Source organism: Micropterus dolomieu, linkage group LG18 (genome assembly GCF_021292245.1).
Source record: "Micropterus dolomieu isolate WLL.071019.BEF.003 ecotype Adirondacks linkage group LG18, ASM2129224v1, whole genome shotgun sequence".
In the NCBI taxonomy this organism is placed as follows: Eukaryota; Metazoa; Chordata; class Actinopteri; order Centrarchiformes; family Centrarchidae; genus Micropterus; species Micropterus dolomieu.
In genome coordinates this window covers 24,392,524-24,406,593 of record NC_060167.1, presented here as the reverse complement: position 1 = coordinate 24,406,593, position 14,070 = coordinate 24,392,524, and the positions used below count along the sequence as shown (strand labels likewise).

Here is a 14,070-nt window from a genome sequence, read left to right as displayed (position 1 = left end):
TCTGTCAAGATGGGGTGCTGAGTGTACATTACTGAGAAATAAAATGAACTTTTTTGATTTTTGGAAAATGGCTGCAATGAAACAAAGAGTGAAAAATTTAAAGGGGTCTGAATACTTTCCGTACCCACTGTATGTCAATTAGTGACTGTTTATCTGCACCCCAGTCGCATCCCGCCACCACTCTAATAACTTGTTTGCATTTAGTTTCCAATTGCTTTGTGTTTTCCATGTGTACTTACTATCAATCCCAAATACTTTAATTCATTTACTTTTTCCATTGGCTGCTGATATAGAAAAAGCTTTTCTACATGACACTTTCGCTTGTTTGTGAACACCATATAACAGGATTTGCTTGTTGATATTTTAAATCCCCACTTGAATGACCACTTCTCTACTTTCCCTATTGCTTTCCTAATGTTCTCTAACACATATGTCTCATTTCTTCCTCTCATCCATATGGCCCCATCATCTGCATATAACGCTGATTTGATGCGTCCATCTAAATCTGAAAATATATCATTAATCATAACGTTGAATAATATAGGGCTAATTGCACTCCCCTGGGGAATGCCATTATTTACCTTAAACTCTGTAGAAATTTCTGATCCAACCTTTACTCTAATTTTCCTATCTGTTAAAAAGTCTGGTATCCAGTTATAAATCCTTCCTTCAAACCCCATTCTATTTAGTTTAATAAGTAGTCCTTCCCTCCACATAGTATCATATGCCTTCTCAATGTCAAAATACACTATTATCATCAGCTCTTTCATTTTCAGTGCCTTTTCTACCTCATTACTTACTCTAACGAGAGCATCTGTTGTGGAGCGCCCTTTCCAAAATCCATTTTGTATATTACTCAGTAGTCCTCTCTCTGTTCCATTACATGTGATAACCTACGAACTATTATCCTCTCCATCCATTTGCATAAGTGAGATGTCAGAGCTATGGGTCTATAATTACCAGGATTGGTTGGGTCTTTACCAGGTTTGCTAAACGGTAGTATAACTGCACTTTTCCAACTTCTCGGTATTATTCCATCCTTCCATATTAATTGAACAGTCTTAACACTAGCTTATTTGACCCTACTGGCAGCTGTCGGAACATGGCATAACATAACTGGTCTTGTCCTGGGGCTGTAGAGTGCCAAGCAGAGCTATATTGAGTTCTGTTATTGTAAAATCTGCATCTAAAGTTGTACCATCCTCCCTCTTCAGCTTCACGTCCTTATTTTCTCTGAGTGCCAGGTCTTTCTGTTGCTTATGAATATCCATAAGGTGATCACCACTATGCACAGCCGCAAAAGCCCTACCCAACATCTCTGTCTTTTCTTTGTCTGACACCACTGTCTTTCCTCCATCTATCAAAGCTGGGATTTTAATCGCTTTCCTTTTCCCACTCATTCTTTTAAACATAGACCATATATATAACTCTACACCTCTGCCTATGGTGGAACAGAACTCTCTCCAACTTTTCTTTTTGGTTAACTTAATTGTCCTACGTGCCACTGCCCTTTTCCTTTGAAAATCCAAAACACCCTCTTGTGATAAATTCTTCTTTAATGTTTTAAAGGCTTTGTTTCGTTCTTTTACAGCTCTGCTACACTCCTCATTCCACCAGGGGATCACTTTCTTCCTGCCCTTTGTTGTTCTTTTTTGAATACTTAAATGTGCTGCATTTATAATGTGTTCTGTAATTTGCTTTGTGCATTCCTCTACATCACCTTCTAACGTCACAAGGTTTGCTGACTTCGTACAACATAACCTAAATTTTTCCCAGTCTGCTTTCTCAAAGCACCATCTGTTAATTGTACTTCCTTCTTGGAAACATACATTTGTGTTAATAATAGTGAGAACTGGAAAATGGTCACTTCCTATGGTAGAATCATTCATAACAAAAAAACTTCTTCTTCTTCTTCTTCTCTGGGTTTTATGGCGGATCGCAACCAACTTGTTCAGGTGCATACCGCCACCTACTGTACCGGAGTGTGTAATATCACGGTTTTAGTACTTCAGGTTACAGGTTCAGTGAACCAAAAGGTAAATAAATCAATAAATAGAAAACAAAACAAACAAAACGAAATTAAATCAAACAAACAAACAAAAAGGCTATATGTTATGATCTAATCCTGAAAGAAACACACATATACAGGTTATTTTCAAAGTAAAATACCTTACATGTATCATTCAGAAAATCTGTGCTGGTTTTCCAGCTAAATGTGGTCTCTGTAAACAACCTAGGGAGAAAATGTTTCACAGTGTATTATATAGCTACATTTGTTCTGTGCGCGATGCAGTCGATACTTTTTTCATCTCGAATCAAGTAAATTCCTCAAAGTAAATCAAGTAAATTTCATTTAATGCGAGAGAAACATCCTGGATGTAAAATTGGTTTCAAATCTCCTTTTTATTTGTGATAAATAAACAAATCAATCAATCCAAAAACGCTGATAAACTAAATTAAGTTATAAAATTAAATTAAAAAAATAAAGAACTTTTTATATAGTATAAAGAAACTTATAAAGTTTCTTCAAATGTATTTAATTAGAAATGGTTGCTATTTTTTGTAATAATAATAATTATAAAATAAAGTAGGCTTAAGCTTCTCAATCAAACAAATGTTTTAGCATAATTTTTCAGAATGCTATTCACTGCTACGTTACAGTGTATTATTTAGTGCTGAAACAATACTGATTAACCATTTTGAAAAGTGATTAATTGTTTGTCCAAGTAAGTAGCAGAAGGATATTCTAGTCTTTTTTTAAATGTGTGATGAAACCTTTGTGTGGAGCAAGTCATGTGACTGAGGACATTAACCTGGGGCGAGTTCAGCGGCGACGAAACGTGGCAAAACGTTTCTTTGAACAGAAACGGTGGCGCCTCTAACACCCTGTTGTGAACGCAAGCGCACCGCATTGTCCTTCCTTTTTCACACCTCTTTGTTTACAAACTTATCGCAGCTGATTGGGTAACAACTGTGACACGCCCACTGTTATGGCAGAAAATTGTGTCCTCTTCCTTTTCATATACAGTCTATGGTCCTCTTACATTTAATCTTTTATGTATGTTCTTTTACTATTATTATTATGTATTGTGTTTTATCCTCAACCTTTCCTCTCCTATACTTCTTATGTTAGTCTGTCCACATTTACTAGGGTTTAGGTCAGAGCTGTGAGATTGTTTTGGTGCTTTCCCTCTCTTGTTGTTCCTCTCCTCTCCTGGAATGTTCATTCAAGGCCGAGAGAGGATCTCTGTTCGCCAAAACATAGAGACTTAGACTGTGTAAATGATGCATCTCTTTGCTCGGGGCCAGACGTTAGTGACTGTCTTAGGAGACAGAACCTCTGGTCCAGCTGATTTTGTTGTATTACTTCTCTGTTTATTCTCTTTTGTTAAATAAATTCTTCAAAGACAACGGTTCGTTGTAATTATTTGCTCAACCTCTCACCAGGAATATAATTTCCACGACACCCACCAAACAGAAGAAAACATCGGAAGCCAGTTGAGGAACGTTACACAACGTTGCAAGGAAACGTGTCGTCCAAACCGAAAACGTTGCAGACCGCGGTGCAAAATGTTTTGAGATTGAACTCGCCCCTGAATTCGTAAAATGCCTGTTTCCTCGACTCCTCTCTCCTCGCGTCTCCTCCTCGACTCCTCCAGCTCGCATCTCGGGTGGGAGGGACTCAATTTGCAATAACAACGTCATTCAGCGCAAACAAGGTCGACCCCTCCCCTTTACATGGCTGTGTTTATTACACCCCCCTTTCTGATGCCATTTGTAAAGTTGCTCTCGTCAGGAGGAACTTTCTCTGACATGTAGGAGGCCAACTAACGGTAAGATAGCTTTGTAAATGCGACCCGAACCTGCCTACTGTAGAGCAGCAGCCTAAAGATAGTTGTGTTGCGTTCCAGTCACTCAGAACTCGTATATTTCCGACTTCCAACTAGAAAAGTAACAATTAACGCCACCTGAAGTCGGATTTTCTACTCGTGAACTCGGAGGGAAATAAATTTGGACTCCGACTTCACGAGTAGTAGCTCAATGACGTCATAAAACAATGTCAGCTCCCCTGGAAGCTCCCATTGTAAACGGTTAACCATGAACTAAAAGGCAACATAATTTATATAAGCATGTATTTAATTAAAAGTATAAAAACTATCATAGTAAAACATGTTCTGCAGGTGAATTGGTGTAGAAATATGTTGCTAGGTTACACTAAAGAATCTCTGAGTCATATTCTCTGCACAAAAGTTATTCAGTAAAAGGGGGGAAAAAAGCCTAAACATTTGGAAGTATAATGTACAACATTTTCTGTCTTTTGAGGATTACCACTTCAGTCACTTGTTTTCATTAAAACGGCCATACTTTTAATTAACAGCAAGGGCAGTGCTGAGGGTGCAACTGTGTGTAGTCTACACTTCACAAACGGTTCGTCACGGTCAACCATGTTTTTCGTTCACTTTCGGCATCTTGCACCACCAAGCACCTGCAAGGCTTTGAGGCTGAAAGTTGGATATTTCAACTTGGATTTTTCCCAGTTCCGAGCAGTCAACGGGGCATTAAACGAAAACTGTTTTTTCTGAGTTTATGATAAAGTTGCATAATATAGGAAGTAATCATCTGGATGACGTGTTTAAAAAAAAAAAAAAAAAAAAAATCACGTTTTCTTGCTTGGAATTTTCCTAAATATTTTTAAAATTCCATATATATATATATATATATATATATATATATATATATATATATATATATATATATATATATATATATATATATATAAATTTCTTTTTTTTCTTTTTGGCAGACGCTTTTAGCCAAAGCGACTTACATTTGAGGAACAACATACAACCATCAACAGAGCATCAAATACAGATCTACAACTGACAATACATACTAGTAAGAGAAGCAATAAATATTAGTAAGAGCTCATAGTACATATCACATCAGTGGGGTAAATACCTAGGGAAGGAAGTAAGAGTTAACAAAAAGTGCAATCAAAACAAAAAGTGCAATCAATACAAGATCATTGTAGGGGATAGAAGAAGAAGAAGAGCACAGGAAGTGCATGTTAGAGGTTAGGAGTTAGAGGTGTTATAAGAGGAAGTGTTCTCGGAAGAGATGAGTTTTCAAGAGCTTCTTGAAGTTAGAGAGGGACGCCCCTGCTCTGATGGCGTGTGGTAGCTTGTTCCACCATTGTGGTGTCACAGATGAGAATAGCCGGGACTGGGATTGCTTTGTGTGAAGGGATGGCAGAGCCAGGCAGCGTTCGTTGGAGGAGCGTAGCGGCCGAGAAGGAACGTAAGTTTGTATTATGGAGTTTAGGTAGATGGGTGCAGACCCAGTAGCCACTCTGTATGCAAGCATTAGTGACTTGAAATTGAGACCACGGGGAGCCAGTGGAGGTCACTGAGTAATGGAGTGACATGAGTCTTTTTGGGCTGATCAAAAACCAGACGCGCTGCTGCATTCTGAACCATTTGTAAGGGTTTCAGTGCACAAGCTGGAAGACCTGCTAGGAGGGCATTGCAATAGTCGAGGCGAGAGATAACCATGGCCTGTACCAGAAGCTGGGTGGCGCACTGAGTGAGGTAGGGCCTGATTTTCCTTATGTTGTATAGAAAAAAGCGGTATGACCGAGAGACAGCAGCAACATGGTCTGAAAAGGACAGCTGGTCATCAATCCTGACACCCAAGTTTCTCACCACCTTGGTTGGAGTGATGGTTGCGGAGTCAATTTGTAGTTTGATGTTATGGTGGATAGATTGCTTGGCTGGAATGACCAAGAGTTCCATCTTAGAGAGGTTTAGTTGAAGGTGGCAAGCCTTCATCCATGCAGATATGTCAGAGAGACAGTCCGTGATCTGCGCCGAGACGGTGGGATCGCCTGGCAGGAAGGATAAGTAGAGTTGCGTATCGTCTGCGTAGCAGTGGTAAGAGAAGCAGTGCGAGCGAATGATCGGCCTCAGTGAGGTGGTGTAAATTGAGAAGAGAAGGGGCCCTAGCACTGAGCCTTGGGGCATACCTGTGGAGAGGCAGTGGGAGGAGGATAATTGTCCTTGCCACAAAACATTGTAGGAACGCCCCGAGAGGTAGGATTCGAACCACAGGAGTGCTTTACTCGAGATGCCCATTACTGAGATACTAGTATAACGTTTTCCTTGTCATCCTCTACATTATCTTGCATGTATTTGATGTTAGTGCTATCAGCCTATAACTTGTGGGTTTAGACAGATCTCGGTTTTCTTATTGTAATCACTGCTGCTTCTTTCCTTGCACTTGGTAATCTTCACTCCTCACACTCTATTATCCCTTTGTTGCAACTAGATGCTTTAGCATAAGATATCATATCAGAACTTCCCCTACAGATGTTGGTCTTGATTTATTTATTGCTCTCACCATCACTGCCAAAGACAATGGTTCATCAAATACATCTTTTGGTTTCCTCCCTCCTGTCTAACATGTGGATGCTGACTCATTGCTCTTTCCCTTGTTCATCTCCCTTCTTCTGACAAATTTTCTGAACTACTGGATCTTTTCGAATTACTTTGCCAATGATCTCTGCCTTATCTGTATGGGAGACTGCCGTCACTGCTGATTGGGTAACACCTCTGAAACACCCACAAACAAGAGAAAACATACCTCCAAACTCATAAATCTGGTGTGAAAGAAAATAATACGTTTTGAGTAAACATGTCATTCAACCTGGAAACTATAGTAAATGGTGCACACTGTTGCCAGATTGAACGTGGCCTTGGTGAGTGAGTTCACATGCACATGGGATTTGCAATAGAGGGCAATTATTGACCAAGCGATTCGGGTGAGTTAGCTGACGAAATTGCGATGTGGTAATTCCTTGTGCTTGACACATTTATTTTATTATTATTATATTATATAAATATTATTATTATTTTATTCATATGTTTTTTGCAATATGTATAAATATTTGTAGGTTCAAGTCCACGTTTAGTTAAAAGTATAGTCAGTGTAGGCTTATGGAATCAGGCTAATTAACTTCTACTGCTACTACTTCTTCTGCTCCTTTACCTAAGTACATTTGAACCTGCAGGTGCTTTTAGGACTTAGCCTGTCATAAAGCAGCCTTTGCACAGGTTTTCTAATATAATACTAGGCTGGAAGGAAGGACAAAGATCAAAAGTAACAGAGGAGCAGCTCTTAGCCTGACAAATTCTGGCAGCAGAGTGTGCAGTTCACATTCAGATCAGTAGTAGGGATTAATATTTAACTCTTTACCTCCTCTCACTGGAGCAGAACAATATGGAAGCCCATTTCTGCCAGTGTGATGGGGGAAAAATACTCAAAATAATGACTTTAGTGAGTTTCTCATTACTTTGAGATCTTAAGTCAATAGTTTGAGTTTTTCTTTATTTTGAGAAAGTTTCTCATTTTGTTTTTTGAGATGCTACGCCATTTTTCTTATAATTTTTCTTATTATAATTAATTTATAATTAAGCAAAGTAAAAACAAAGTACTGGATCTTTGTTTTTTTTTTTCTTAGTTTTGCCGGAAATTGGCTCCTATTGATAACCTTATTTCATTAAATAAACATGACACAGAAGTGTTTGATTTCTCTTTATAGGGTAGGACAAAAGCGCCATAATGGTCAGAGCACATATCAGTTTGACAACAATACGGCAGCTCATAGACATGAAGATGCTACCATGCATCAGTCTACACAGGAACCTGGCATGTTTGCATCCTGCTGTGGGTAAGAATAATTGTTTGTATTGGAGAGTTTGTGTGAGTTCAGCAATGACATGTATTTTAAATCTGAGTATATGCTACAATAATATGTGTGTATATATGCTACTATTATACTGTATGTCTACATCTGATTTTTACATGAAAGCATGTGAAAATCTGAGATGATAATAATAGGAATTTGATTTCCACTATAGTCACTGTTGTTACAAGTGTAAAATAACCTCAAAACATTTTCTAGAAATCATGCTGAACACAGGTAACTTTTTTTTTTTTAGACTGTAGTACTTGAAATATATAGTCACCCATGACTATTCAATTGATATGCTGCAAAGAAGCACCTATATTGTTACAGCAGTTGTAATTATTTTTGCAGACTGCCATCTCGACCAAGGAGTTTATGTTTTCTGTAAGTCAGCAGCTCAAAAACCTGTTAAGAGATATCTGTTCAATTTGACAGAAAGTTAGAATATGGGCCAAGGAACAAGTTATTAGGTTTTAGTTGCTAAACCGGGGATTTTTTAAAAGGAAAATTGCACACATTTCAATATAGCATTTTTAAAAACATTATTTGTTTTCTCACATGAACTACTACACTTAAGTCAGTGGTTCTCTTGCACTGTTCAACATCCATGCCCCCCTGCAGTAGCACTATGTCCCCCAGGGGAGCCCACCCCCGTTTGAAAACCACTGACCTAAGTCAATTAAAAACAAACTGTCTCGTTCGCTATAATTGTGTAAAATCTGATGTAGAAATATGCAGTATTATGATGGAGGGGGACTGTAGGGCAGGTGGTAGCCAGGGTGTCTGTTAATCATAGGGTTGGTGATTTTATTCCTAGCTCCTGCTTTCCATGTGTCAAAGTGTCCTTGAGCTGGACAATGAACCCAAATTGATCCTGATACAGTAGGTGTGGATGTAAGTTGATGTAAACGAGCGACAAATATAATGTTAAAATTCTCCACTTTTTTTTTTTTTTTTAGAATTTATGTGAAATACTGCAAGATCTGTTTCAGTTTCTTTGTAATACGTACTTGAGGATGCAACTATATATATTTTTTTCTACCTGTAGGTGGAGTTCGGTGGAAGAGCAGTTATAGACAAGCCCCCCTACTGACGGCTGCTCCTGTTCGTGCCCTCATAGATGAACAAATCAGCATCAAAGCACGTTTCCTGCCTCCATGCTGTCCTGTCACAGTGTGTGCACAAATGCACAGTGAGGATGGTGACCTGTGGGAGGCTTTCGCCCATTATAATACAAATGCAGATGGAACTGTCAACTGTGAGTCACACTGAGTTTTGTAGTGTAGTATAGTACATTCCTTGTTGGAGTATATGTAATGCTTTTGTAATTAAATGTATTAACCACAAATTTGATATATTAACTTGTTACAGTTGCTGGAAGAAAACACAATAATCAGATTATAGATGTAATAAATTGCTCCAATAGGTGTTGGAAAATGCTGGAAAATCAATTTTATTGTTTGTAGTTTATTGCATGTAGTTTAGTTTAATGCTTTTTACTTTGCAAAAGCACAGCCAGTGTCCGAGCAGGTACAGGAACTTATAAGGAGATTTGAACCACTAAAAGAGCTGAATAAAGTGGTTTTAGTGTAAAGTTGCAATTAAGTTATAGTTGTAAAATTGTTAAATGTTACAAGTTAACATTTAATCTGTTTATTGTGGATGAAACCTTTAGAGATCAGATTACTTTAACCATTTAGACTTTCATGCAGGCAGTTGGTAACCTCTCTGTCTCTCTGTCCCCTCAATAGTGACCAGCGATCAGTCAGTCGGGGGCTCATATTTGGGCCGTGAGCCAATGGGACTGTTCTGGGGACTGCAGCCGGCTCCTGGTTCAAGAGAAGGTTTGAGGCAAGTGATGAAAACAAGCTCTCAGTGCTCAAGTTTGTGGCATCAAAACCAAATGATGGTTTAGGCCTTGGTTTACTCTGAGCCATACTGCTTCTAACTATTGTCAGATATTTTGCCTGTTGTAGCCTGGGAATAAATTATCTCACTCAATTTGTTCAGACTTTGGTCTGGGGACCGGGGAGGGAACATTCTATGTATTTTTATGTTGCTGCTACCTCCCTAGACCCCCTAATCATGTTGTGTTTACATCTGTGTCACACAGGTTTGTTCTTGACCATTACAGGAGAACATGCTTCAAATTCTTGTTACTGATGCAGTAAATCAAAGGTTGACAGAGTTTCCTGACTGAAATGTAGTCTTTTTTTTTTTTTCTTCTCTTTTACAGGCTGAGGAAAAAAAACGTAGAGACACCATACACCGTGCTGTTGTCCTTACTGGAGGGCCACGTTTCACCCAGTGAAAGACAGAGCACTGAGCTGGCTGCCATCTTTACTGAGCGCTGCTACATGGCACCAGGCGTACGGAGAATAGAGATTCGGCAGGATGGAGTTGTAGGGACGTTGTTTTTACCACCCGGTGAGCACAAGATTTGAAGCATTCACTCAGATTTTAAGATGGATGTGGAAAGACTGTTGTCTGAACGGCACTTACTGTACTGATTTCCTGCAGGCCCAGGCCCATTTCCAGCCATGATGGACCTGTGGGGAATGGGAGGGGGACTGCCAGAGTACCGCTCCTCCCTGTTTGCATCCAGGGGCTATGCTAGCCTGGCCCTTGCTTACATAGGGCACAAAGAATTGCCTGGCCCACAAAACACCCTCAATGTTGGTGATTCATATTTCCAAGTAAGATAAGATGCAGGCTTTACTTTACCCTGCGCTGACATCATGTGTTTTTCACTGAAGCTCAAATCTACTTTAATTATTTCGTCATGCCCTCACAATGTTGTATGTTTTTTTTTTGGGGGGGGGGGCAGGCAGCATTCCACCTTCTTCAAGGTCATCAGCAGGTCTGTGCCGACAGAGTTGGGATCATCGGCCTCTCCTTTGGAGCCTACCTGACTCTTCGACTTGCCACTCAGACTGGTGTTAAAGTATGTTTATCAGCCATTTCTAAATCTGCAGTTTGATCAATACATGGCTCGTTGTATCTGCTTGTTTAGAATCAATATGTATAAAAATAAATGTACTACATGCCTAGAAAAAAAGTTTATGATTTTTATTCAATTTGTCAAGCCAGTAGGAAGAAGTTCATATTGACTTTCAACAATTTATGTTCTCCTCTGCAGCCATCGTGTTTGATTTGTATCAATGGCCCAGTAGGAAGTGTCATCAAACTCCCAGATGTAGATGGCAGCTCTGGACTGTTTGACAGGTAGAGAGTAATTAAAGATGCAGTTTGTAGGATATTAATATTAAGACATCACTTTGGAATTATTGCATCAATTCATCTGATCTGGTCTGAAGGACTGTTCATATATTAACAGTTAGTCGTCTTATCAATTGAGATAAAATAGCTTTTCTGGTATTTAACCGTTACCTTTCTGTGTTAATTTGTCCTTTTAGTGAGAAGAAATATTGGAGGTATGATGATCAAGGCCATGCCAGTTTCAGAGAGGTCTCTTTGCCTGCTAACATTGCCCCTGAGAACAAAGTGAAGGTGATGTGAAGGACTAATCAGCATCTCTGCACCCCCGGAACCCACCGCAACACACATACTGTACACACACATGCATGCTTAAAGAATATCACATAAATATGCAGATCCATATTTTGTATCAATTAGAGAAAATTTGCTCCAGAATGACTTGATATTGTTTTTTTGCAGTTGGAGCACCTCCCCTGTCCATTAATGTACATACTGGGTGAAGATGACCTCAGCACTTCAAGCATAGAGAACGCAAACCTGGTAGATGTCTTATTTTATTGTTTTTATTTTCCAGCATTACAAATTATTGATGTTGGAAAGCATGTATTAAGAAGTTTGGGACCGTTTTTGTTTAAAGAGTTTTGGTATATAGTTGGTATTTATTAAGTCAAACATTTGAGCAGTTTTGATCTTCACTTTAACTGTAAATTAAACAGATTTTTCAAGCATCCCTAGTTGTTTGCTAAAAAGCAATTGGGTTCATCAGATCGAGGAAACACTGAGGGCTGCAGGTAAATCCCAGCTGTTGACGCGTTTGTCGTACCCCGGTGCTGGTCACCTGATTGAACCTCCCTACGCACCAAATTCAAGAGCATCCATGTGGAGCGTCAAACCAGAAAAATGTGAGCCCTATCCCAGAACTGAATTACACTACACTAGTGTAATTGTCATTACACTATTAATGCGAGGCTGTTGTAATATTGAATATGTACTATTATAGAATGTTTTCCTCCTGCAGTGATCACTCTGTGGGGAGGCCACCTCGCACCCCACGCTGCTGCCCAGGAAGATGCCTGGAAGAAGATCCTGGATTTTATGGAAAGTCATCTGAGACTGTGAATCTGTGGTAATGCTTGAGATAGGAAAAAAAATATTTCAGTCATAAATGTAATACACACATTTTATTTTATGCAGCAAACTTTTATTATACTAAACAATGTGAATAAGATCGAAGTTGGTCAAAATCTTCTCAGTCATCTTGCTCATGTAAACTAATAACTCAAACTCAAAATCAGACACTCTGTTTCTGTGATCCTCATATTTTTAATGAGTAAAGAGTATACATGCTAATTATTCATTATGGCTTGGGATGAAGAGTTCATGGCATGCTGAGGTGACCATGGCGATGAGGGCGATGAACTCTTTGAAGTCAATCTCCAGGTCTCCGTTCTGGTCGAGGTCCGCAAAGAGCTCATCCAGAGTTTCGTTCTCTTGGATTTTCTGTTCAAAAGGAACATTTAATGAAAGTGAAACATTTCCAGGAAATGGGCAATACATTTTTACTGAGAGTCTATAGAAATACCAGTGACACCATGCAGTTGAAATGCCAATTACATACCAGAAAGCATCATCTGTGGATGAGACTAGTTTGGCCTGAAGGTGGTGATAGAGGCATGTTGTTTGATAAACCTCTCTACATTTGCCATATTTTAGACTAAACTGGCCAGCAACATTCAAATATGTTTAAATGCAATTTTCACTTTAAGCTCAGTAAAAGCAGCGACCATATTGGGGATATTTTGGCTTCATTTTTGTAGTGGGAGGAAGGGGAGATGAGTCTTTCATCTTTAAATACAGACCATGGTTATTACAGGCATTATACTGCAATTAAAGTGCTGACACAATCAGCCAGTTTTCACACTTTTAGTCCTTACCATTATGAAATGACTCATCTCATTGTTGATGAGTGCTTTAAGCTCTGCTTTCCTCAGTTTGCACTTGTGACCCGAGTATTTGTGGAAAACTCTGATAATAGTGACCATGCCGTTCTCCAAATCGGACATACTCTCCTTTGAGGCCTGCAACAAACAATTTAAATCAATTCCCATACTCAATGATGTGTTGAGGATGGGAATCCTCACATGAGGATGTTGTGATTTTTCTGGATGTTTCAATGCGTGAACTACTTTGCAACATGATGCATGCACTCAACTTATCATATTATGTTATCATCTAGGAATAGTTTTCAAATGTATAAAAATAAAGAGTTTTATTCAAACATTTAGTCTCTCTTACCTCCATCTGAAGAAACTCCTCTGTCTTGTAAGGAGCCCAAGTGCAAATGATGGCTTATAACAGTTTGTGTTGACTGCCCCGCCCAGTTTACTGTGGACACTAAACTGTATTGATCACATGAAGGCTTCTCATCTGCCATGCACCAGAAAATGGACGACTAATGGATATCAGTGGTCATAGCTTTGACCTAAAACCAATTAGCAAAATTTGTCAATTCACTGTGCTCAAATTTCTCCGTGTGTGTGTTTTTCAGGCATAGACACTGAGAAAAAAATAAGTGCTTTTGTGAATAGATGCAGTTCAGATTAAAAGCATAAAACTCTCTTAAACTCCGCTCTCAAATGTCCCAGAACTTGTGTGACTTTGAAGTTACACATGCGTACACACATTTACATAACATAACATTACATATACAAAATCTTGCCCTACTTTTGGCTGTAAAACGGCTACAAAACGAGAACAGACATTATGTAGGTTTTGTGGAGAACACACTGTATAGCTTTTATGGTGTTCTGATAGCACTCAGCTGTGTGTTTGAGGTTTTGTAGGGAGAGATACTGAGGATGGCTTTTACTGAGCTGCGGCTTTACTTCTGAAGAGTTAATAAAACAGTGTGCTCTTTCAGAGGCAGACAGAGATGATCTTCTCTCTTATCTGTAGATATGATTGCTGGGGCTTAATTTGGTAAATATAATCATTACATTTGAACATGGGTTGGAAATGTATGAAACAAAATTTCCAGATAAGTGACCGCCCTTTTAGTTTTTGGTCAGTTTGGCAGTCTGACCCACAGCAAGTTCGTACACGTATGG

General features: G+C 39.0%; 1 protein-coding gene across 3 annotated transcripts; it reads left to right on the top strand.

Moving 5' to 3' along the window:
- The first annotated feature begins 3,620 nt into the window (after positions 1–3,620).
- On the top strand, positions 3,621–13,241 carry LOC123956553 (peroxisomal succinyl-coenzyme A thioesterase-like). Of its 3 annotated transcripts, none has more exons than XM_046028808.1 (12): positions 3,621–3,833; positions 7,598–7,726; positions 8,793–9,002; positions 9,496–9,595; positions 9,981–10,171; positions 10,265–10,440; positions 10,560–10,688; positions 10,884–10,969; positions 11,161–11,254; positions 11,423–11,503; positions 11,730–11,865; positions 11,982–13,241. In XM_046028808.1, exons 2-12 carry the CDS (start codon positions 7,618–7,620, stop codon positions 12,080–12,082), a joined length of 1,413 nt encoding a protein of 470 aa, XP_045884764.1. In that variant the 5' UTR covers positions 3,621–3,833; positions 7,598–7,617; the 3' UTR covers positions 12,083–13,241. The 3 variants fall into 3 exon arrangements, with proteins under 3 accessions (XP_045884764.1, XP_045884765.1, XP_045884767.1); XM_046028809.1 differs by having other exon boundaries at positions 3,625–3,833; positions 10,572–10,688; XM_046028811.1 differs by lacking the exon at positions 3,621–3,833 and adding an exon at positions 8,562–8,638 and having other exon boundaries at positions 7,597–7,726.
- Positions 13,242–14,070: the final 829 nt, after the last annotated feature.

What these genes read in the sequence shown, in the direction of transcription:
- LOC123956553 (XM_046028808.1), top strand. Translation starts at nt 7,618, where the DNA reads ATGGTCAGAGCACATATCAGTTTGACAACAATACGGCAGCTCATAGAC. An exon ending in TGCAGATGGAACTGTCAACT is followed by an intron (nt 9,003 to 9,495) that starts GTGAGTCACACT and finishes TCCCCTCAATAG; the next exon opens with TGACCAGCGATCAGTCAGTC. An exon ending in GACGTTGTTTTTACCACCCG is followed by an intron (nt 10,172 to 10,264) that starts GTGAGCACAAGA and finishes GATTTCCTGCAG; the next exon opens with GCCCAGGCCCATTTCCAGCC.